Source organism: Stegostoma tigrinum, chromosome 12, assembly GCF_030684315.1.
Source record: "Stegostoma tigrinum isolate sSteTig4 chromosome 12, sSteTig4.hap1, whole genome shotgun sequence".
NCBI classification, from domain to species: domain Eukaryota; kingdom Metazoa; phylum Chordata; class Chondrichthyes; order Orectolobiformes; family Stegostomatidae; genus Stegostoma; species Stegostoma tigrinum.
Genome location: NC_081365.1, coordinates 41,570,543 through 41,593,967, shown reverse-complemented (window position 1 = coordinate 41,593,967; position 23,425 = coordinate 41,570,543). Strand labels below are relative to the sequence as shown.

The window sequence follows — 23,425 nt, the reverse complement described above, 5'->3', positions numbered from 1 at the left end:
CAAAAAGATCATGTTATTTCACCAACCCTCTAATTAGCCGGGAAACCTGCAGTTAGGGTCTTAATCGGTTTGCTCTGTGAAACAGCAAAGAGGGTCCATTAATCCATGAATCAGATTTTCGATCTGAAAATGGTGTCTCCAGTGCACCAGTCTAACTCTTCCTCCCAGATTTCTCCATTATACACATTTCACACATTACCCATCACTTGCAGCCAACATTTTTGTTTTGTTTGTTTTACAGCAGTAGTAAGAAGCGTAAGCAACAGTGAATATCAAAACTGTGAGCAGCAAGAACAGACTGGAGTGCGAAAACCCAGTGGAGTATAGAGAGATTAACAGATCAGGATATCAGCCTCGCAGGGAACCTTCCCAATGATAGAATTGGTCTAAAATTAAGCTTGAAGGAATTTTTCATTCATTGACTGTAACCCTGAGCAGTATCACAGTGCCGTGATGAAATGGTGTTATGTGGAAATCACTTGGAAGAAGAAATCAGGAGGATAAATTAAACATAGTAAAAGGTAGTTGTAATCTAGGATTACATTGAAGGTATAGCCTGATACTTTTACAGCCACATAAAGAGCGTCAAAATACTCTGATCAGTAGGCAAAAAGACACAAATTACTTTTGTTGCTGCTTATGAACATAGGGATAACATGAAGAATGGATTTAGATTCTTTGGCATTCAGACCAGTTCAGAGATAATTGTCTTTATAGGATGGAGGCCTTCACTTGACAAGGTTAAGACAAACAGCCCAGGTAACTGATGTATACATTTATGAACAAGTCTAGTATTTTAGACCACATTTTTTGATAAAAAGGGATTGACTTATACTAGTAACATTGGAGGCGTGGAAATCCATACCCTCCCATCGCCACGCTAATTAACTGCTTACGATAGTATATCAGCTGATCGCAGAGTTGCCAAGTCAGAGACTGTTCCTGCCAACACCACATCCAAAACCAAAATCAAAAACCAAGACCTAAAAATAACTAGTCTTTAGCAATTTTCTCCAATATTTTGAACATCTGTTTTCTCAGCAAACATAATGACGAAGTTTGAACTGAGCTGTAAATGTTATTTCTTCTACGTGCCATATTCTCAGAAAATACAGGTTTGCCAGGAGTGTGTCTGCATTGTAACCCAAGAGAAAAAGAACATGAGCAGAGGAAATGTAGTGTGCGTCATGCAAGGTGTGTAGTTTATCTAAATAATAACGTCATTTATTTTAGAGTTGGGATTTGAGCTGCTGACATGTGGATTTTTATTTGTCTCTAATGGGGTTTATTCATCAGCATGTAAGCATTTATGATGGCCATGGGGATTTCTTTTTTAAATAAAGGACAGTGAGACAGATAGTTTTTGAAGGCTAATGTGAATTTGTTTTCATTGTTTACTGTTCTGCAATTGCATTTAGTTTAGAAGACCAGAGGTTGACTTCTTTTTCTTTTGATTAGGGTAATATTTGTAACTTAAAAAAATACTTTCAGGTTTTAGTTTGACAGCTTTGCAGAAGTCTTGGCTAAAAGGTGGATATGTAAACCAGTTGGTCAATAAAAGGAGATGGTTAGAACTGTTTAAAAATAGCTCACTTCAATGTAAACAGTTTAGTTTTTTTAACCAAAAATTCTGGGCTGGTATCTTCAATCTGGAAGGAGTTAATTGAAGCCAAGAAAGAAAGATTAACTTTATTTGAATGAAGATTCAAGGATGAAAATCAGTATTGCGAAGTGAAGCATTTCATTGAATCCCTACAGTGTGGAAACAGGCCCTTTGGCCCAACACCGACCCTCAGAGCAGAGCACCGCACCCAGACCAATGCCCCTATAATCCACCTAATGTGCAAATCCCTGAATACTACGGGCAATTTATCACAGCCAATCCACCCAGTCTGCACATCGTTGGGCAGTGGGAGGAAGCTGGAGCACCTGGAAGAAACACACGCAGACAAGGGGGAGAATGTGCAAACTCCACACGGTCAGTCGCCCAAGGATGGAATTGAACCCGGGTCCCTGGCGCTGTGAGGCAGCAGTGCTAAACACTGTGCTACCGTGCTAAAAACAAAGGCTGCTGTAAGAGCTCAACAGGTCTGGCAGCATCTGTGAAGAGAAGTCAGAGTTAACCTTTCAGGTCCAGTAACTCTTCCGCAGAAGGGTCTCAGGAAGGATCACTGGCCCCGAAAGGTTAACTCTGATTTCTTCGCAGATGTTCCCAAACCTGCTAAGCTTTTCTAGCAACTTCAGTTGTTCCTGATTTATAGCATCTGCAGTCCTTTTGGTTTTTTATTTGATAAAACAAACTCTACGTGCGTGACAAAGAAGGGAATTTTCTCCCTGGTGAGTGTGTACTGTATGGGAGTTCCATTGGGATTAATGGATTTGGACTATGTATTTTTAATTTTTAAATTTGCGCTATATGCAAATACTTTTGTTTATTCTATTGATCTTCATTTCTTTTGTGTAATAAACTTGTCTTATTGCTAAACTCAAATCTGCAGTATTATGTACTTGTGTACTAAAAATGACATTGTTAAAAACAAAATAAAAACAAAATACGATCTAGCAAGACAGATTTCAGTCAGGGATCAGACCCGTCCAGAAACAACATCAGTTAGATTGTAACAATACATAATCCAAAAGAATTGGCAGATAAAGCCATAATATCAGGAAATTAAATGAGGCCATAACCGGTGGAAACCGCTTCCAACCTAGAACACGGTTAGTAGTGCCTGTTGTTTTGCTGGTGTCTCATTGCTCAAGTCAAGTAGTTTTTCAAGATGTAATATAGAGTGTTCTACCAGGAACACTGTGTCTAGAAATGTAGGTAATCTAATGGTATTAATGATATAACTTCCTGATGTTATAATCATAATAACTGGGAGCATCTTGTTTACACTATTTGGGGTTGACTTTTTCCACTATTACTCAAGTATGTACAGTAGTTCAAATGGTTCAAATTTATCAGCAATTTTTCAAGGACTTTGCAATGATGTAATGAATTGCTCATTTAAAATGACAATAGTTCAACAATTACCTCACTAATATCTCTACGTCAGCAGTCAAACTGTGGTTCTCTTACTTTTCCTTCACCTATCCAGTTAGTTAGTTCATAATTTGATGAAGGCTAGCTACCTCATGTCCGAAATGAGCAACCTGATACCAACAGCAAGTTTTATTTTGCAAGTACCTGCTTAAAAAATTGAGCGCTGATTCCTAGCCTAAGTCTTCAGTCAAAGGTTTTCTGAATAAAAAAAATTATGAAGTGAAATATTGTGATTTGAAGCATTTACGTCCTCTTTTCCACATGCTCTGAAAGCCACCAACTTATGAAAGATGAGAGGTTCATAAGGCCCAAGTGTTCACCAGTACCTTACTTAAATGGCTATTCTTCAACTTAACTTAAAGCTGTAAGGCTAGACAAAGATGATTATGGACATAGATTTATACCAGGCACCACAAACTGATAATATTCCATTCAACCAAATGCTTTACAAGCTTCCTTGGATAGAAATTAGAAACCACTCGCTGGTCGACATTCCCTTTCCAGCAAAGGGGCACTATTGAATGGAATCTCTCCCAGTTGAGTGTTGTTTCAGCCCAAGATCTTGAAGGTCACTTGCAGCATCCCTATTATGAAATCATCTGAAGTAAAATAACTCAGCCAACAGCCAAAGGTTTCTAAAAGCATAATTTCTTGATTTCAGTTCTCAAGCTCTTCATTAATCAGCTGATTAATTTGCAAATGAACCTTGAGTCCTTAATGTTCTTAACAAAATTGTTGAACTTTATCAAATAAGTTCTGACAGCAAACAAGTTCACGACAACATATATTGCTCGCACAGTATTTATCCATCTGCAGCATTTTGCTATTTGTTTTTCAAATAACTTTAGTGCAAACTAGCAGGTACAGGAAAGTTCAGCACCAACCTTTCAACCATGGAAATGGAAGGAATGTGTGTTTAGATAGTAGTTTTCATATCTTTACAATGTTTCTCAGCAAATGAGCTAATGTTGAAGTGTAGTTACTTGTTTGAGAGACCAGCACAGTAGCCAATTTATACACAAGACCCATAAACAGCACTGAGATGAAAGCCCAGAATACTTTCCATGTTTAATTTAAAAATGCCTTCTCATCCTTAATATCCATCTAATCAGGCAACAAGAGCTTCCAAGTGAATGTAGAACTACTTTCAATACTGCACTCCACACTATAGATCTCTTTAAGGTGTAGAAGGGTTAATATTATCATGGACAGTATAGTTGCAGAATTGAAGAGTAATTTTCCCTTGTCTACAAACAGTCCTGCATTACTGCTTTGGCTATCTAGCTGAACAAAACATAGACTTCAAATAAAGTCTTCAAACTAAAGGGGAAGTTCGATGTCATTCTCAATTTGGAACATCTTTGTAGTACAAATAGGTATGTTTTCATTCCAAGTCAGTGTTATTTCAGAGATTCGCGTTTCAACGCAGTCAGAAGTCTATTTGCTCAAGGTACGTTCCAGTGACTTTCAGAGTAGAATCTTCAATTACATTACAGTGCAAACTGGGTCATTTATGTTGCAATAACTACTATACTTCAACAATAATTCACAGCCTGTAGGGCACTTTTACATTATTTAAGAAAGTACACAACATCATTAAGATAGACTTGATGGGCCGAATGGCCTTACTTCCACTCCTATGTCTTATGGTCTTAAGATGTAAACTTTGTTTCTATACACTGCAGGGAAGAAGAGAACACACAGTACATGTTAAGAATGTAGTTCAGCCACATACTAACCAGCTGACCAAAACAAGTTTATTGGCCCAAAGGAGTCAGATATGTGCTCGAAAGCAGCTAAAGGATTGTTTCAACTGTACAATGAAGCTACAACATTAGCTCACCTAATTCAATGCATTTCAAATGATGTGGTGGAGCCATATTAACATGGGTTTGCTCTGCTATTATCTTCATTTTAGATTTACATTGACATAGAGTTAATTTAGTTTCTAACTGCGCAGAAGAGTTAAAATACAGAAGCTGAAGCAAAGGAGCAGTTCCCTTCCAAAAATCTCTTACTAAGAACAGCAACCAGGGCTTCAGGGAGCCCAGCAAAGCACATTTTAAAATCTTGTTTTAGTTTCCTTTGGGTCTGAAGCTCTTCCAAGATCTGTGTGGGTGGTCCTCTGTCCTCAACATGCAGGTGGTCCTGTGGCCCCAAATGCCACCTTGAACTGGAAACCCATTCATGTATCTTGTACCAGGGTCTGGCTCCGCATGAAGATGGCAGTGACCCGCTTTGGCCTATTTTCAAAATAGCTACTTCCTGACAAAGTCAGCCAATTACCTTAGGGAGTTGGCAAGCATTTGCAATATGTTATTGAGACCCAGCCAATAAAATCATTCAATCCTTCCTCATACCACCCCTGGAATGCTTCATCTTTCACTCCAGAATATTCCTATCTGGAATTTGAAATCGAGCTCTACATCGAAATATTATTGTGCCAAATTTACAAGAATCTCTGAGTCAACATATTCTAATGCACCCAAATTCTCTAAATTGGGGTAATTTTTACCTTGAAAATGTTTCACTACGTTATTTAAATGTTCAACTGTTTTATCAATTTATTAGTTTTTTTTTACATTAGAAAGCAGACGAAGCACAAGAAGCCACATAGTTTGGATAAGGAAAACAAAAATTTCTGCATAACAAAATCTTAAGTCTTGCAATTTACTTATATTGACTCCAGTATTTGTAATTCCAACAGTAAATCTACCCATTTACCAAAACAAAACCTTACCCTTCTCATGTCACCACTCCACAATGCTGATTTAGTTTCAACCCATTACCAATAGATTAAGAACTGAAAACAAAAACTAGAGAAAAAATATTTTCTACTTGTTACTAGATGGTATAAATAATTTTAGACTTTGAACAATGTTTAAATAACGTTTGAACTTACTTGAATATTGGTTATATTTTAGGTATGAAAAAAATGCCAAATGTTTGTTTATCTAGGAATGACTGATAACTTGCAGACTTGCTTATTTTTGGTTAATATATTATTAAAATGTTCAGCACATTAATTGGCAATTCCATAGAAACATCTTAATTACCTTGTGTGCATGGAGCAAAATAAAGAAAGAAATAAATGGAAAAATCATATCTAGTTTCTAGGATAGAGTTTAAAGCAAACAGCAACCTGAAATATTAGGATGCAGTGAGGAGCCTTCATGGGTGAAATGGTCAGAGGCAGGCTGTGATGAAGACTTCTTTGCCAGATCTTGCTGTTTCTGTTGTTCTGCCTTCAAAAGTCTCAGCTGCTGTAGACGTTTACTGACTAAACTTACCCCAGATGGTCGACTGGACTGAGCTCTTAATTCTGACACAGACAGAAACAGTTAATGACAGAAGCAAAAAGAAAGGTCAGATGCAAGAAAATGTCAAAAATAAGGAAAGTAAAAGTTCATTGATATTTAAACATTTATAATCAAAAGACAAAAGATCAGAAAGAATACCAGTGTCCTCTCTAAAGTGAGCAATGCTTGAATCTTGAGCCCAAGTGAACGATTTAGGAAAAACAGTAACAGGCACGCTGTCAAGTAACAATTTAATCAGATTTCCAACCTATGTGCACATTTTAGGAGACTGACCTGAGGAAATATGAACAAATTTCTAGTAACCAGAGTTCACATACATGTTACCTTCCTTATATGCACTTGTTTTGGTGTTATTTCTGACTGCCAATCTCAGAGCAATTTCAAATATAAATGTTGACAAAATCATGGCTAGAAATTAGACAGCGTGGCTTCACAGAAGAAAGACTTATGTATTTAACCAAAGAATATACTACCTAGATTCGAAGTTGTGTCTAATATGCATGTAAGAAGCCTCAGTTTACAAAGCACCACAAGCATCTCTCTCCATTAAAGAGAGAGAGACAGAGAGACACAGAACTGGTTACATATAGCTTAACAGTATCCACTATAAAGCACAGGGCAAGATAGAGGCTATCTTGAACAACTGCAGCTGGTACAGGGATTGGACACATGCTGTTGGCTACATTCTGCATCAAACTCTAGTCATCTAGCAAACTGAGCCTTGTAGTTCCTACTATGACATTAATAAATTCTCAAGCAGCAATTCAATCAAATGGCTATAGTCACACTTCCCAATATTAATGATTAACTGATTTTTATTTTGGATAAAAGGAATCCACATATATTCTAATGACAATTAATTCTACATCACTAACATTTCTCTCAACCAATACACTGCCTTATATTTGTGATTAGCTTGCCTGGAATTTAGTATTAGATGAGCAGAAATTTTCCATCCCTGTTCCTAACCAATTGCTGAGGATGAACCAGAACTAGAAGGCTTGTAAACATAGTGTAACATCTGATGGTGCAATCCCATGTCCACTTCATCACCAAGGCCACCTAATTCCATCTCTGTACTACCACCAAAATAGTTTCTACTTCAGTTCACCTGCATTGAAACCCATATCCATACCTTTATTGCCTCAAGTCTCAACTATTACAATAATTTCCTGGTCAGCATCCTCCTTGTAAACTTGAGCACATCCAAAATTATGCTGCTATCTATATCCCATCTCAGTCAATTCCAGCCACACTTCGCATTGGGCCTCTCGTAGCACAGCGGCAGTATTCCTACTTCTGAGCAGGAAGCCTGGATTCAAAGTTGTGCCTGCTCCACAGGTGTCATAGCATGTTTGAACAGGTTATTAAAATGAAATCCACACTTCTTATCTATACTTGCTACGATGACTTCTGGACAAGTAAAACCTCAACTTCAAAATTCTCATCTTTGTTTCCAAATCCTTCCAGGAGCTATCCCTCTTGAACTCTATAACTTCCAAATAAAAACCCAAAAGAACTGTGGATGCTGTGAATCAGGAACAAAAACAAAAGTTGCGGAAAAGTTCAGCAAGTCTGGCAGCATCTGTGAAGGGAAAGTCAGAGTTAACGTTTTGGGTCTGGTGACCCTTCCTCGGAACTGACAGTAGCTGGGAAAACGTCAGCTTATATGCAGAAAAAAGGGAGTAAACAATAGGATCTATCCATCTAGAGATACAAATTTCAGACAGCATGTAAAGAAAAACTAGCATTGCCATATCCTAGAGCCATTCTTCAGGAAATCTGCTTAGACTGAATTTTTGGATTCTCATTAGAAGGGAGGGATAATGTCAAAGGAATAAGTAGATTATTCAGCTCTTAAAGCCTGCTCTTCCAGTTAATTAAATTATAGCTAATATATATCCCAATTCCATTTAAAAACCTTCGTTCCATGCCATTTAGTCATATCTCTTGGTCCTAGTTTTTAAGGTGGACAAAGCAGCCACAACTTTTATAGAAGAATTCGACATTTAAATGAATGGTGCTTTTTAGTTTCACTTCTAAATGTCCCAATTCTAATTTTAAGATTTTACTTCTGCACTCATCCAATATAGAAGTTAGTATAGATATAGATAAACCACAAATTTTAAAAAATAATTTCAGTGTCCCAAACAGATCACCTATCAATTTTACTGTCTAAAGGGAATACAGGCCACATACAAGTAACCATCCTGTGATACATATCACAAAACAATAAGCTATTTTTTAAGCACAACAAATAAAAGGGGAATGATTAGGATAGGAATAGAACCATTTTAGGGAGCAACAGGATAACACAATGGTCGCAAAAAAAGAGAGACAACAGAAATATTGAGGTATCATTTCATTATTTACCAAAGAGTTAGAACAGGTAGACATGACTTTGAATGAGGAGTAGTGAGACAAGTGCATTTAAAGATTTAAAAAAAAGGCGACTTGGAAGGTGCCAGCAGCTTATAGCAACCTGGGACATCAATGTTGAGCCTGCTACAGGCTAAGAAACTCATCTAAGATCTACCTATTAGGTCTTAACAAGCAGATCGGCTTTGTGAAAGGCTCGAGTTATCTCAGTTGTGAACATGTTTGTTGCCGCTTAACGCAACCAGCCCCACAGAGTCACAAAAATGGAAAAATCACACCCATTGTGCAAAAGAGGAGGAAGTTATGGAGGTGACTTGTTGCATGTAAGGGCAAGTACAGTTGGGATGCAGAAACAAAGGGATTTTGGTGTACAAATATGCAAATTACTTAAAATTGTGCCACAGTCTGACTAGGACACAGAGAAGATAAGACAAACTTATGACTGCAAAGTAATTAAATTAAGCTGAACCGGTGTCAAACCTTGGTTAGAGTAGTCCTTGCAGTTCTGATCATTATATTGTAGAACAGGATCGACAGACACAAGAGTGGGTGTAGAGAAGTTGTGCAAGGATGATATCAGAAATGTGAATGTGTACATTTCAGGTAGGGATGAATAGATTCAAACTCTTTTCTTGAGGAAAAAAAAAGAGATGGGAGACAACCTTGTAAAGATCTTAAAAACTGAAAATGTTTTCTCTTGATGGGAAGAGCATAACTAGATGACATCGAAAAATAGACAGCCACTAAGTAATCCAATAGGGAATTCAGAAGAGACTTTTTCACCCGGAGCAGTGAGAACGTGGAAACCACTACCTCAAGAAGATTTGAAGTGAATAACAGACATATTTAAGAGGAAAACAGATAAGAGGAAGAAGAAAAACAGGGTTACAATGATAGGTTTAGATGAGGAAAATTGGGAGAAGGCTTAAGTAGAGTATGAACATTGGCCTGGACTGGTTGGGTCAAGTGGCCTACATCTGCGTTGTATATCCTATAGAATACAGTGTGATTTTAATACTTTTGAGGCTTGGCATTACTCTGGTGAATCTATACTACTTTCCTTCTATACATCTTGCCTGATGCACTAAGGACTAAAATTATTACTCCAGGTAGAATTTCACAAAGGAGTCACATGGTTAAGCACCACTCGAACACTCAAAATTCAAAACCTTAGATCTAAATGATTTGTGTACTAGATTCTACCCCAGTTCCTAGCCTCATACAATTAAGATTCTAGTTTTACTGAGCTCTTTGATGTTGTTGCCTGTCGATGACTGTGCTTGACATCAAGGCAGCCTATCTCACCTGTGAAGTCCAGCACTTCTATCCGAGTTTGAACCAAGACTATAATAAGGTCAGGAGCCAAGTGGTCTTGCAAAACCTAAAACGAGCATCAGTGAGCAGGTTATTCCTTTATAAGTACTGTTTGATAGCACTGTCGATGACTCCTTCTTTCACTGTACTGATTACTGACAAGTGACATTGGTTTCACTGTGTTTTTTGGGACAGGTCATGCCTGGGTAATTTCAGATAACTGCCAGTGTTGTAGCTGTACTGGAACAGCTTGGCTCTGGAGCAAACATCTTCAGTACAACAGCCAGAATTTTGTGAGGGTATCTTCAACTGTTTCTTGTTAGCATGAGGAGTAAACCAGATTTGCTGAAGCAAGCATCAGTGATGCTAGGGGCCTCGTGGTGAGGCAGAGATGGATCATTTACTCAGCACTTCTGTGAGATGATGGATGGAAATGTTTCACCTTGGTCTTTAGCATGGCTGTGCTGGGCTCCCCCCATCTTTGAAGATGGGGCTATTTATTCAGTTTTTACATCTTCTAACATCAGAAAACCATTTGTTCATTTCTCAGCGTCCTATCTCTGAACCAAATCATGGTAAGTGTTGCAAGATTATCTTCTAATAGTTATTTTGTCACAGGATGTGGTTGACAAGTCTATCATTACTCCTCTTGAAAGAACAGAGTGGCTAGCTACATCACTTTATAGAACAGTTAGAAGTTAACCATATTGCTATGGATCTAGAGTCATAGGCCAAACAAGGCAAGGACGGTCAATTTTCTTCCTATAGGGCATTAGTGATTCAAATGGGTTTTTAATGACATGCCAGTGGTTTTGTAATTGTCATTATTGATACTAGGTTTTTATTCTAGTTTAATTTAATTTAATTCAATTCATCACATGGTATTTTCATTTTAATTTTAATCTAGACCTCTAGATTACGAGTAAACCAAAATGTTACTAAATACAATTACACAGGCTCCCCATTTTGGTAATAATTACCAAATAAATAACCAAGTAAAACCTCACAAAACTACTTCTAAGATTCCACAAATGATATCATGGTAGTTTTGAGGTTACGAACTAGATTAGTCTTACGAGATATAATGTTCAAAAATCTATGCTGACTCCTTGATTCATAGCTGTTGAAGTGCTTAGTTGCTCTGACTCTAGTCATAGACACCAATAACCAATTCAAATTGTTAAACTGACAGTTGGAAAGTACTTGTTGTTGCTTTCTTCCCCTTCTTGTATAATGGAATTACATTTCCAATATTTTACTTAATAGGTATATCTGAATTTAAAATCATGGCTAATACATCTGCAATTTCCACAGTTTTAGAAGTAACTTGATCCGACAGGTTTACTGGAAATTATTTCTATTTACCTAACCTCATTTGTATTTATAACATTGTCATTCAGGTATCTTCAACAGGCCTTAGAGAACAGTTCCAAGAGAAGTTTTACAGAATGCAGGTTCTGATAATTCATTTATATGGCAAGCTAGCTTTTCTCTAGCTTATTGTGTTGTTCTTTTGTTGCAGAAAATTTCATAATGATGCATCCAGCCAACTTTCTGCACTCGAATGACAGTTGCAGTCACTATTTTACACGGAGGAAGGGGTTCCAACAGGTGCATATTGATTCCAGCTGGTACTTTCCACTGTACTAATTCAAAACAATGGAGGGAAGAGTTACCTGTATATGTAGAAGCACTTTTTTGTAAAAACAGTCCTACTTTATTTCTCCTCTCATTACATATTTAAAAGTACATAATTAGGAATTAGAAAGCATCCAGCATACACGGTATAGGACAAAACATACCAAGTATGCATACACCACACATTACAATGATTAACTAGCTTATTTTAATTGACACATTGTAAAAATCACAGACAGACAGGCAATGTCAAAAATAATCTGCATTATGGAAAATGATTATCTATGCCCTATGTCAGTTAGCCACAAAAATCGTTATATATATTCCAAGCTCACAGAAAGTAAAACTTAAGGAAGCTTGACAAATAGTTAAATTACAGCAACAAAAATCAAATCAACTTGTACTTCAGCATTCATGCTTCCATGCTCTCAAAAACAATAATTTTACTGTTCTGAGTTTCGAAATATTTAGTAATGTTCCAGCACGCTTACATTGGGCAAATGGATGGGATAGTATACTATAGGAGGCCTTAAATCAAAACAGCATTGATTTAAAAATTTTCTTCCGTGGAATTTATTTAAAATATATAAATTAAGGTTAAAAAACAGTAAATAAGTTGTTATCTAGCTCCACAATTGCTTGCCTTTTGAAGTTATTATTTTACACACATGCTATGCAGATGTTTAAGTGATTACACTAATTTCACTAACCCAATCAATTTTCTATTTCAGTTTACATTTCATGCTTTCTACAACTATTGAACTGTGCAAATATTACTCGCATCACTACCGCTAGAAAAATCTGAGTTCTTAAGTGTCAACAAGACTTCAACAGGAAGAAAAGATGAGGATGATGTGTAAAGTCAGTCTATAACAAAATACTGAATTTAACTTCAGAACAGCATTAGTGTCACTGTCAAATTCCTGTTCTATTACTAATCACAACAAAAACAAGGCCATTTTTAACTATTCTTCCCAAATTTGCTTCCCAATTTTCTTTCATAAATACTTGAAAATAAACTGCACATTAGGCATGAAGTCACAAATAAGTTATTCCACAATTGATTGGGTATGCTGGAGTAATATACACAACTTATGAATCACAACATCTCTTTTATAGTACTATTTACAAACCAACAGTAGATTGTCAATGTGGAATTTCTGTGTTTTCACAGCACTAGTATACAGGAGCTGCTTTCACTTTGTTTTAAATTTACTCTATACTTGTATATTTACACAACTAATATCGTCTCAGTATTTCATGGCTCAGCATATCTCCCATTAAATTCTCGCCACTCCTTCCCACTTTGAGGTGTGCCAAGAAAACAAAATTTGAAAGACATTCATTCATAATGAACATGAATCCAATGCTCTTGAAATATTAGAACGTCTTCACTTTCACAGATATCAGGCATTTCATTTTTGGGCAGTGTCAAGAAGGAAGCCAATCCAACTCAGGCCTGAAGTCCATGAAATAAGGTGATGAAAAAACTGCTGGTAATCCAAAAAGCTTTCATTCTAAATTGATACACAGCTTTGCACCTTCTTACCTGATTGTGGAGGATTGTCATTTGACGGAGGGGCATGCTTGTGTTCACCATCAGGTGAAGAGAGGACAGAAGTGGAAGAGGAGCCTGCAGTTGAAGAGGATGTTGATGGAGCTTGAGCCGAAACAGTGGAGGAAGCTGAAGACTGAGGCAGCGGATCAGCTGGAAGATCAACCTCCATTGTACTGTCTCCAGTTTCCTCTTGGGCAGCTGGTATAGTTGAATCTAATGCTTCTGATCTACCAGTGTTCCCTGACATGAGAGAATACAAAGCACTTTCAAATCAAAATCCTCCGATTTTTTTTCCAACATTGTGCTTCTTATTAAAAGGGAGAAAAATTAGCATAAATCTAACATTAATATTTCAGAAAGGAAGAGAAAAGCAACTACTTGTAAATGATCACTTCTCATACAAGGTTTAATCAAGCAGACTTGCTTCTTAGATATTTCTGAGGAACACGGTACCAAGTGGCTGAGCCTCATCAGGGCGATAGTGCTTATAATCTTGGCGGGAAGTAATGAGCAGCCATCTATTTTCTAGGAGCTGTCAAAGTTTCCATCATCTTTAAACATTTTCACCTTAGTTTCCTTTCATATTGCTTTTAGGGATTCTCCCACCCTGCAGTCCATGACACCATCAAGCAGTTTATTATGTCCTCTTTGCTACAGCCAGTCAATGTATCTTCTACATACCTGCTAGGATTTACAATGAGAGAACTGTGGTGATATATGGCAGTAGCTAGCTTACCTCATATTCAGGCCTTAATAGACAACTTTCAGGTAATTGTCAAAGGCTTTTGACAGTGCACTAGGAGCTTTTGGGAATATGAAGATCTATTAATGTATCAATTTACAACTGGCAAATTTGATCATAGCAAAGAGATAGTGAAAGTCTATGTTGCTATCGCTATCAACTACTACAACCAATTCAACCTGTAACTCCAACAAACTTGATTGGCTAAGGTGCCATTTACGTGCATACAAAAACCAAATGCTTTATTGAGCACACCCTTGCCATACTGAAGCAAACAAGTACCTTGATCAACCAAAGAGCTCTTTACAGTATGATCCATTTTACAATGTTGATGATCTATAGCTCAAAAGAGCCAAACTAATATAATCATTTTTCTTCAGAAGTTTTTTTTTAAAAAATAGTTCTAACACTCCTTTAGGCTTTTTTCTGCATTTACTAGCAGGTAATGAGATGAACTTATTGCATTAAAGACCCCATAGTCTTTAGCAAATTCTCCAAATTGCTTGTTTGTGAATTGTTTATTAGATACAATTCCACCAGAAATACCTTGAGTTGAATAGTTGCAGTCAAGAAAAGATAAATGTAGTCTGTTGGAAGCAATAGGCAAAAGGTGTTATAAAAGTAGTTCACAAATTGGATTTCTGATTCAAAAAAAACGTGCCAAAATTCACTGTTTGTATTTAATTTTGAGAATTTCGCCAATTTACTGAAGCCATCATCAGCTGATGACATTTGGATGCTTTCATGTTGTATCACCTATTGCATTGAGTCATGTCCAGGCAGATTCTAATATTCCCATTTGGTTTAAAGGCCAGTGAGCATAAATATGCACCATTTAGCAAGTACTGCAAGAGGTGAAGTTACCTCCTATTTTTTACATTCTTTCAACTTCTGCCTTCACTTTACAAATTATTACATGTGCAACCTTGCTTGGAGTAAGATGACAAACTAAGTCTTGCATATCCTTACAATGTAATTTGGTACTTATTTTAAAAATCTATTCAACCTCAGAAATAACGTATAATTTTTTTTCCCTATATTCTGTACTACTTTTAACCTTAGCATCTTCATTTTGTAAATTAAAATTCAGATCTCGAGCATATTTTCCTGTTGAGAAATAAAGATCATGGTGCAGTTATTTCTTGGCCTTTATATTGTAATATTGTCAGAATCTGCCCCATAACTTTCAAATTGATCCCTCATGGGTATTGTAGTTTTTCTGAACAAGGTTTTAAGTTTATCTGTTTTAATAACTTAATCACACAGCATACTAAATTCCGCCAGGTTTTTACCTTCAACTCTACATCGAGATTTACCAAACAATATTTTCTGTCTGGGTCATTGATCTTTCCTAGGATGTTTAACTTCTGTAGCTTCCTATTGCTATCACTTCTATTGAGTGCTGTTTTGGACCTGCAACTGTTTTAATTGACCAGGTTTACTGCAATTGTAACATTCGGCTTCCCTTGCTGGGCAGTCAACTGATCATGTGATTTGTTTCTGTCATATCTGAAACATTTCAAAAATGGAACTTCTGCTTTGATGTATTTTACACTTTTGAGTCTATAAATTGCACTGATTTTGTTTTGTTTTCTCCATGAAGCCTTTGATTCTCTGCAAACTATTACTTGATTTTGCTTCCAGATTTTGGACTGCCTTGCAATCAAAATTGTCTCCATTAGTTTCAAATCTTCCCTTAACTGCAATAAATCCACCAATTCCTCATATCATCCTGATGATTTTATGGTCGAATATTAGTTCATCTTTTTGATAACCATATGCATAAATACCTAAGAATCTATGTAGATTATTGATAAAGGAATTAATGTCCTCCTCTGTACGTTTGTCTATTATAGCTCATTCGAAAGGTTTTACAGATATTAAAATACATGCTGAAGGGATTCAGGATTTTGCTATAAAGATGATTAAACCTTATCCACCTCTCAACAGCAATAGCTCTGGGTGCATGTAAAGGGAAGTGATGGCCTATTGGTACAATTGCTGGACGATTAATCCTGAAACGCAGACAATTTTCCAGGGACCCAGGTTCAAATCCCGCTACGGCAAGTGGCAGAATATGAATTCAATAAAAATCTGGAAATAAAATTCTAATAACAACATTATTGACGATCGGAAAAGCCTGCCTGGCTCTCTAGGAAAAGAAGCTGCCAGCCTTCTCTGGTCTGGTATACATGTGACTCTAGCAATGTAGATGATTCTTAACTCCCCTCTGGGATTTTAGTGAAAGCTAATGGACAAAACAATTCCTTCCATGTTAGTCTTCTGCAATCAGGAATGGCACAGTGACATGTTCTTCTGGAGTCCTGGAATGATGGCTGCTCAAAGCTTTGCTGCTTGTTTTCCATTTCAGGAATCAGGGTTGCAATAGCACTCCCTAGTGAGTTTGATTTATTTTTCCACCCACTCTTCCATTTGATTCTGAAGGGCCCTACATATGAATCCTTTCTTCAAAGCTTGCTATTGTTGGACTAATCTTTACTGCCTTTAGTTATCACCTGCTACCATCATGTTTTGTCTTCTGGTTGGAGTAATCGTGTGGCTGAATGCTTTTGCAACGACTGTTGTAGTGCACGTAAAAACAACCTTTCATTTGCAGAAATTACACATACAGCAACAGGCAATTCCAAGTGTCTCCTCCATAAGATTTCTTTCCAGCTCTTCTCAGCCACATGATCTTACACTATCATTGTATCGTAACCTCTCAGGCTCATGCTGTTAACCTGTTACTCCACAGCTGTGTGAAACAGGCCTAGGAAAATCCTGAAAGTTAACTTTTAATATTTTACTTAGGCCTGAAGTGCACCTTTCTTTGTCTTTCTTTAAATATGAAAGTTCACAGCGTCACTACTTTAATGGAGTATAATGAAGTATCCACATAGGAAAAAAAAAAGTATATTCCCTTTTTATATAATAGACTCACTGCTGGAATCACGTCTGAAATGTTTTATGCCCTTTACCCAATCTTTACTAAGTAGTTGCTTTGTTTTGAATTCCTTCCACTTCCTCAAGACTCAATACAATAATCTTTTTTCTCCAATAATAGCAAAACACTTCATTGCATAATAGCAAATTTTTGTTTGAGTTTGTAACGTTATAACATTTCAAGTTAAAGAAAGTTTGAATAAAATGATAAAGCATGGTGTAATAAAGAGCAGTTAATTGAAAATATAATCTACAAAGCTACTTTATCACATACATACATATAAGTGAAGATTTTAGCATTAGACAATCATGTCAAACGAGGTCTTTGAGACCATGTCAACACACCTCGGGATCGTGATCTTCCCCTTCCTCTCAAGTTTCCTTGTGCGTTTTCACTGGCTTCTTCAAACCATCTGGACAACATGTCTGACATGCGCTGCATTAGTGATACATTAGGACTTTGTTCACCTGAAACATTAAAGAAAAGTCACTTAAGAGATATTCTCTAAATAAATGTTGGTATTCTGTGACTAAGTATTTGAAGGCTGAAAAGCAAATAAATTTACTTTGCTCTGACAAACTACAGCACTGATTATAGCTTCACAATTATTCAGTTTGAAGTGTATCATCACCAGAAGACATTTCCATGATTTGAAAATTTGGGGCATCATGATCATATCTACCACAAGAGGTCACTGGACCAACAGTGCCTGGGGAAACTCCATAAAATGTATCCAGCTAATCCAAACCTTTCTTTTCCCCCAATGTACTTTGAAAGTTAAATATAAAATGATCTGTTTTTAGGAACTGAAGGAACACAAGATGAGGAGAAGCATAGCAAATTATGATTAAAATCATGAAAATAGTAGATCCATTGATAGATTGGCAACACTTGAAAATTAAATAAAGTTACAATTTTAAAAGGAAAGGAAATAAACCACTAAATGATAAAGTGACAAAAATAGTAGACAAGCAAAGGGATAACAGTGTGGAGCTGGAAGAACACAGCAGGCCAGGCAGCATTAGAGGAGTAGGAAAGTTGACATTTCAGGTTATGACCCTTCTTCAGAAATGGGGGAGGGGGAAGGGAGCTCTGAAATACATAGAGGAGGGGTGGGGCTGGGGAAAGGTAGGAGGGGTGGTGATAGATGATTTCAGGTAGGCAGTGGTGGGGATTGGTCAGTGAGGTGGGAGAAGCAGATAGATGGGAAAGATGATAGGCAGGTTATCATGTCAAGGAGGCGGGAATGAGAGGGAGGGTTGGTCATGGGATGGGACCAGGGGAGGGATTTTGAAACTGGTAAAGTCCACATTTAGAGACGATTGGACTGTAGGCTCCAATAGCAGAAAAGGACGTACTGCTCCTCCAGTTTCCAGGTGGCATCACTGTGACACTGGAGGAGACCCAGGATGGACATATCACCCAGTGAGTGGGAAGTGGTGTTGAAATGGTTTACGACCACAAAGTGCTGTCATTTGTCACAAATAGAGTGCAGGTACTCTACAGAGTGGTCTTTCAGCCTCCGCTTGGTTTCACTGATGTAAAGGAGTCCGCATCGGGAGCAGCGAATGCAACAGACCACATTGACGGAGGCGTCCATCTTCTCTCCCACTTATCCGCTCTTCCCACCTCACTGCCAATCCCCACCACTGCCTATCTGCACACTCCTATCACCATCCCACCTTCCCCAGCCCCACCCCTCTCTATTTCAGAGCTCCTTTCCCCCTCCCTCAATTCTGAAGAAGGGTCCCGACCCAAAATGTCAATTTTCCTACTCCTCGGATGCTGCCTGGCCAACTGCATTCCTCCAGCTCCACACTTACCTCTGACTCCAGCACTGGCAGTTCTTACTATCTCTGACACGCAAAGGGACCTTGGTTTGCAAATAGACATGTATCTTAAGTCAAGGCTATCATTGACTAAGGTTGTAATGGCATTGGATGGGAGGAGATTAAAACAATGGGAATTTGATAAATGTAAGTTGAATTGAATTAGAATCCCTACAGTGTGGAAACAGGCCTTTCAGCCCAACAAGAGCATGCAACCCAGACCTATCCCCTTGTAACCCACCTAAACCTACACATCGCTGAACACCATGGGCAATTTAATGTGGCCAATCCACCTAGCCCACACATCTTTGGACTGCAGGAGGAAACCGGAGCACCCGGAGAAAGTCCATTCAGACATGGGGAGAATGTGCAAACTGCACAGACAGTCGCCAAGGCTAGAATCAAACCTGGGTTCCTGGCGTTGTGAGGCAGCAGTGCTAACCACTGACCCACCACAGAACAAGAAAAAGACAGAAACACACAATCTCTGGGGCAATAGCTTCAGAAGCTGAGAAACAGGGGACAACTTCAAGAAAATATAGACTAACCAAAAAGGCACAGAAACATCAGAAGAAAAATGTTGGAACAGGAATGGTCAAAGCAAATTATTCTTTCAAACAGACAGGAAACTATATTTATGGGATGGTAAACTATGGTATACAATGGAAGTGCAATAGAACTGATATAAGTGGATGCCAGGAATAAATGGCACAGAAGACTCTTAGAGAAGGTTAATAATCATGGGATTAAGGAGAGGATAGTCAAGTAGATTAAACATTGTGCAGAAGGTGGTTATATAGGAGTTGGAGTTAAGATCAAATTTTTCCAAAGTGCCAGAATTTAATAGCAGAGTCCCATAATGATTAGTTCTGGAATCACTTATATTAATGAAGTATACTGATGATTAGGACGCATGGCTAGACAGTGTTAAAAGTTACAGATAATATCAAAATGGGGTATATAGTTAATTCTTAATAGACTGACAAGCTGCAAAGGGAAGATGATAAAACAAGAGAATGTAATAAAGGGTGCTAAATAGATTTCACAAATCAGTGGATGTGACGCTGATTATAAAAGAAAAAGTAATTGTATTTCAAATGGAAGTAGGCACAATACTGTGGAAAACAAAAAGAATCTGTACTCCAAAGCCCTAAGGCATTAAAAGGTAGAAGTATCAAACAGAAAAAGCCATGAGACATTGATGCACCCTACAAAATATTGATTAGATTCAGCTAAGATTGTCTGCATAGCATTTGGCTCCATATATAGGAAGTGTATTACGGCTTACAAAATATTTCTTAGTAAGTATTGATTGTTGCATTGTGGAATTAACATGCTAATCTCAAGTTGTGGTGAAGTGTCATATTGGACTCAGAGTGCTAACTCCATTTCTGTCACTGTAGACACGTCCAGAGCTCCTGAGTTTCTCAAGCATTTTCTGTTTTTTGTTCATTTCCAGCATTCAGCATTTTGTTTTATTGGCAGAGGGATTGAGTTTCAGATCCATGAAGTCACATTGCAGCTGTACAAAACTCTGGTGCGGTCGTATGTGGAGGATTGCGTATAGTTCTGGATGCCACCATATAGGAAGGATGTGGAAGCATTGGAAAGGGTGCAGAGGAGATTTACCAGGATGTTCCCTGGTATGGAGGGAAGGTCTTATGAGGAAAGGCTGAGGGACTTGAGGCTGTTTTTGTTAGAGAGAAGAAGGTTAAGAGGTGACTTAAGAGAGACATATAAGATGATCAGAGGATTAGATAGGGTGGACAGTGAGAGCCTTTTTCCTCGGATGATGATGGCTAGCACGAGGGGACATAGGTTTAAATTGATGGGTGATAGATATAGGACAAATGTCAGACATAGATTCTTTACTCAGAGAGTAATAAGGGCATGGAATGCCCTGCCTGCAACAGTAGTAGACTCGACAACTTTAAGGGCATTTAAATGGTCATTGGATAAACATATGGATGATAACGGAATAGTGTAGGTTAAATGGGCTTCAGATTGGTTTCACAGGTCGGCGCGACATTGAGGGATGAAGGGCTTGTACTGCGCTGTTATGTTCTATTTTTTTTTTATTTGATTGATAACTCTTGTTTGGCTAAATAGAGAAATGTGCTGCCAAAACACACCATCTTGTATTCATCAGGACAAAAGCAAGAATGCCAAATTTCAAACAATTATTACTTATAGGAGAAAAGATGTTGATTGGTTGGCAAGTTGACGCTCAAGTTTCTCAATGGCAATGTATTGGCCAATCTAAGATAATCAATTAAGTTCATAATGTGCCTCATTAACACAGGTTAGAAGCAATACACATTCAAGTACAAAGGCTCATTTCCCACAAACAAACAAATATGTTCAAGACTTTGTTTTTTTAATTACCTGGGGGCTTAGAAAGTCTACAATTCCCATGGGAAATCCTCAGCAAGAGAAGATGGATCAGATCCTAAATTAAAATTTTATAGTCTTTACCATGGAGAAAGACATGGAAGTTAGGAAACTCCAGGAAATAAATGGTGACATCTTGAAAACAGTCCACATTACAGAAGATGAGGTGAAGGTCTTAAACACCACAGCCTAATCAAGTGTAGCTCAGAACATTGCAGAAAGCCAGGGAAGAAATTGCGGGGCCCCTTGCGAAGATATTTATATCATTGACAGCCACGGCTGAGTGGCAGAAGACTGGATGGTGACTAATTTTGGGTCACTATTTAAGGAATGCTGCAAGGAGAAGCCAGGGAACTACAGGCTGATGAGCCTAACGTCAGTGGTGGGTAAGTTGTTGGTCAGCATTCTGAAAGACAGGATCTAAATGCATATGGGCAGGCTAGGGCTGATTAGGGATAATCAGCATGGCTTCATGTGTGAGAAATCATCTCACACAAATTTGAATTTCTTTGTCGAGGTGACCAAGAAGATAGATGAAACAGAGCGGTAGATGTTGTTTACACAGACTTCAGCAAGGACTTCATCAAGGTTCCACGTGGTAGACTGGCTAGTAAGGTTAGATTGTATGGAATCCAAGGAGAGCTAACCAATTTGATACAAAATTGGCTTGACAGGCAGAGACTGAAGGTGGTGGTAAAGAGTTTTGTTTAGACTAGAGGCCTGTGACCAGTGGTGTGTAGCAAGAATTGGTGCTGGGTCCACAGTTGCTCATTAGTTATAGAAAGGATTTGGATGAGAATATAGAAGGCATGGTTGGTATGTTTGTGGATGACACCAAAATTGGTATTATAGCAGATGGTGATGAAGGTTATCTTAAAGTACAATGGGTGCTTGATGAACTCGGCCAGTGGGCTGAGGAATGTTAGATGGAGTTTAATTCAGATAAATGCGAGATGTTTAGTTTTGGCAAGACAAAGCAGGCCAGGACTTATACAGCTAATAGTAGGACCTTGAGTACTCTTATCGATCAGAGAGAACTAGGGATACAGGTGTACAAAGCCTTGAAAGTGTAGTCACAGGTAGGCAGGGTAGAGAAGGTGGTGTTTGGCATGCTTGTCTTCATTGGTCACAGCATGGAGAAAGAGTTGGGACATTATGTTATCTCTATCAAATTCAGAAGTCATACGACACCAGGTTATAGTCCAACAGGTTTATCTGAAACCAGAAGCTTTTGGAGCGCTGCTCCTTCATCAGGTGAAGTGGCAGGAAGCCCACAGACACAGAATTTACAGGCAGAGAGATGATGGCAAGACAATTTCAGTTTATTAAGAGTGTCAAAAGATAGTACAAATGAGTGAGAGAAGCTGAATAACGAGTCTTTGTAGGTGATTAAAAATATTAAACAAACAGTGTGAGTAAAGTGTCAACTGCTGAATGGCAAGTGAAGGGATGGCCTATGATCCAATTAATTAAAGCAGAGATAATTACAAAAAAAAATCAAAAATAAGATGGTGCTAGTGGTTTTGTCTCCAAGTCACGTTCAATAGTTGCAATGTCTTTTGTAGTCAAATAAATGGATGCCAGTCCCAGAGGTGGACTGGGCAGGACAAATCCTGGAAGAGAGTGAAGGCTCTCTTGTTTCACTTTCACAGCAGTACATGTTGCAGCTCTTAATAGCCTAATTCTGAACAGCAGCCTTGAATACCTCTATCTCCTTGATGGTCTTCAGAGAAATCTCTTCAGCCTAAATGATTGCTCACAACCAGAGATTTATATAGTTCATGACTATAAAAAGTGAAATCATACTTCAGTATCTGGTACTGGATTGCCCAGGTCCGGAAGAGATGCATTCATCATCTTTTACGCGAAGTGAATTAACTCTGACTGTCTCAGCCATTAGTTTGAATTTACTTTAATTCTGTCAGGCTTTTGGTGAGATACGAATAGCAATTCAAAATCCACAGAAACCACTGTCAATAAGTTTCTATTTACCTTTGGAAATATTCCTTGATTTTCAACAGGTCTCCTCTTGATTTCTTCTCAAGATAAGTGGAGTCTGGTTCCAACACCAGCTGAATTTGCAATGAGTCATGTGAATCCTGGGAGCATTTTTACAAGACTCCTAGCATTGATGTTAAAGACAAATTACCTTGCTTTACAAGAGACAATGTCCATTTTCACAGCGGAGGACATTGTGCTGTATGCGATTACCATTGTGCAAAACGCGATAGATTCAGATCAGATTAAGTTGTTCAAAATTTGGCATC

The 23,425-nt window shown here is 38.0% G+C and overlaps 1 protein-coding gene across 5 annotated transcripts in view; it reads right to left on the bottom strand.

Moving 5' to 3' along the window:
* The window catches only part of dcaf6 (ddb1 and cul4 associated factor 6), a 183,456-nt gene that overhangs the window by 91,327 nt on the left and 68,704 nt on the right, over positions 1-23,425 (bottom strand). For 3 of the 5 annotated variants that reach the window (XM_048540231.2, XM_048540232.2, XM_048540235.1), the window contains exons 9-11: positions 17,283-17,405; positions 13,244-13,492; positions 6,186-6,365 (exon numbers count right to left, since the gene is read on the bottom strand). In XM_048540231.2, coding sequence (XP_048396188.1) covers positions 6,186-6,365; positions 13,244-13,492; positions 17,283-17,405 — 552 coding nt within the window. The remainder of the gene's footprint in view (positions 1-6,185; positions 6,366-13,243; positions 13,493-17,282; positions 17,406-23,425) is intronic. The other 2 variants (XM_048540233.2, XM_048540234.2) reach the window with 1 other exon arrangement.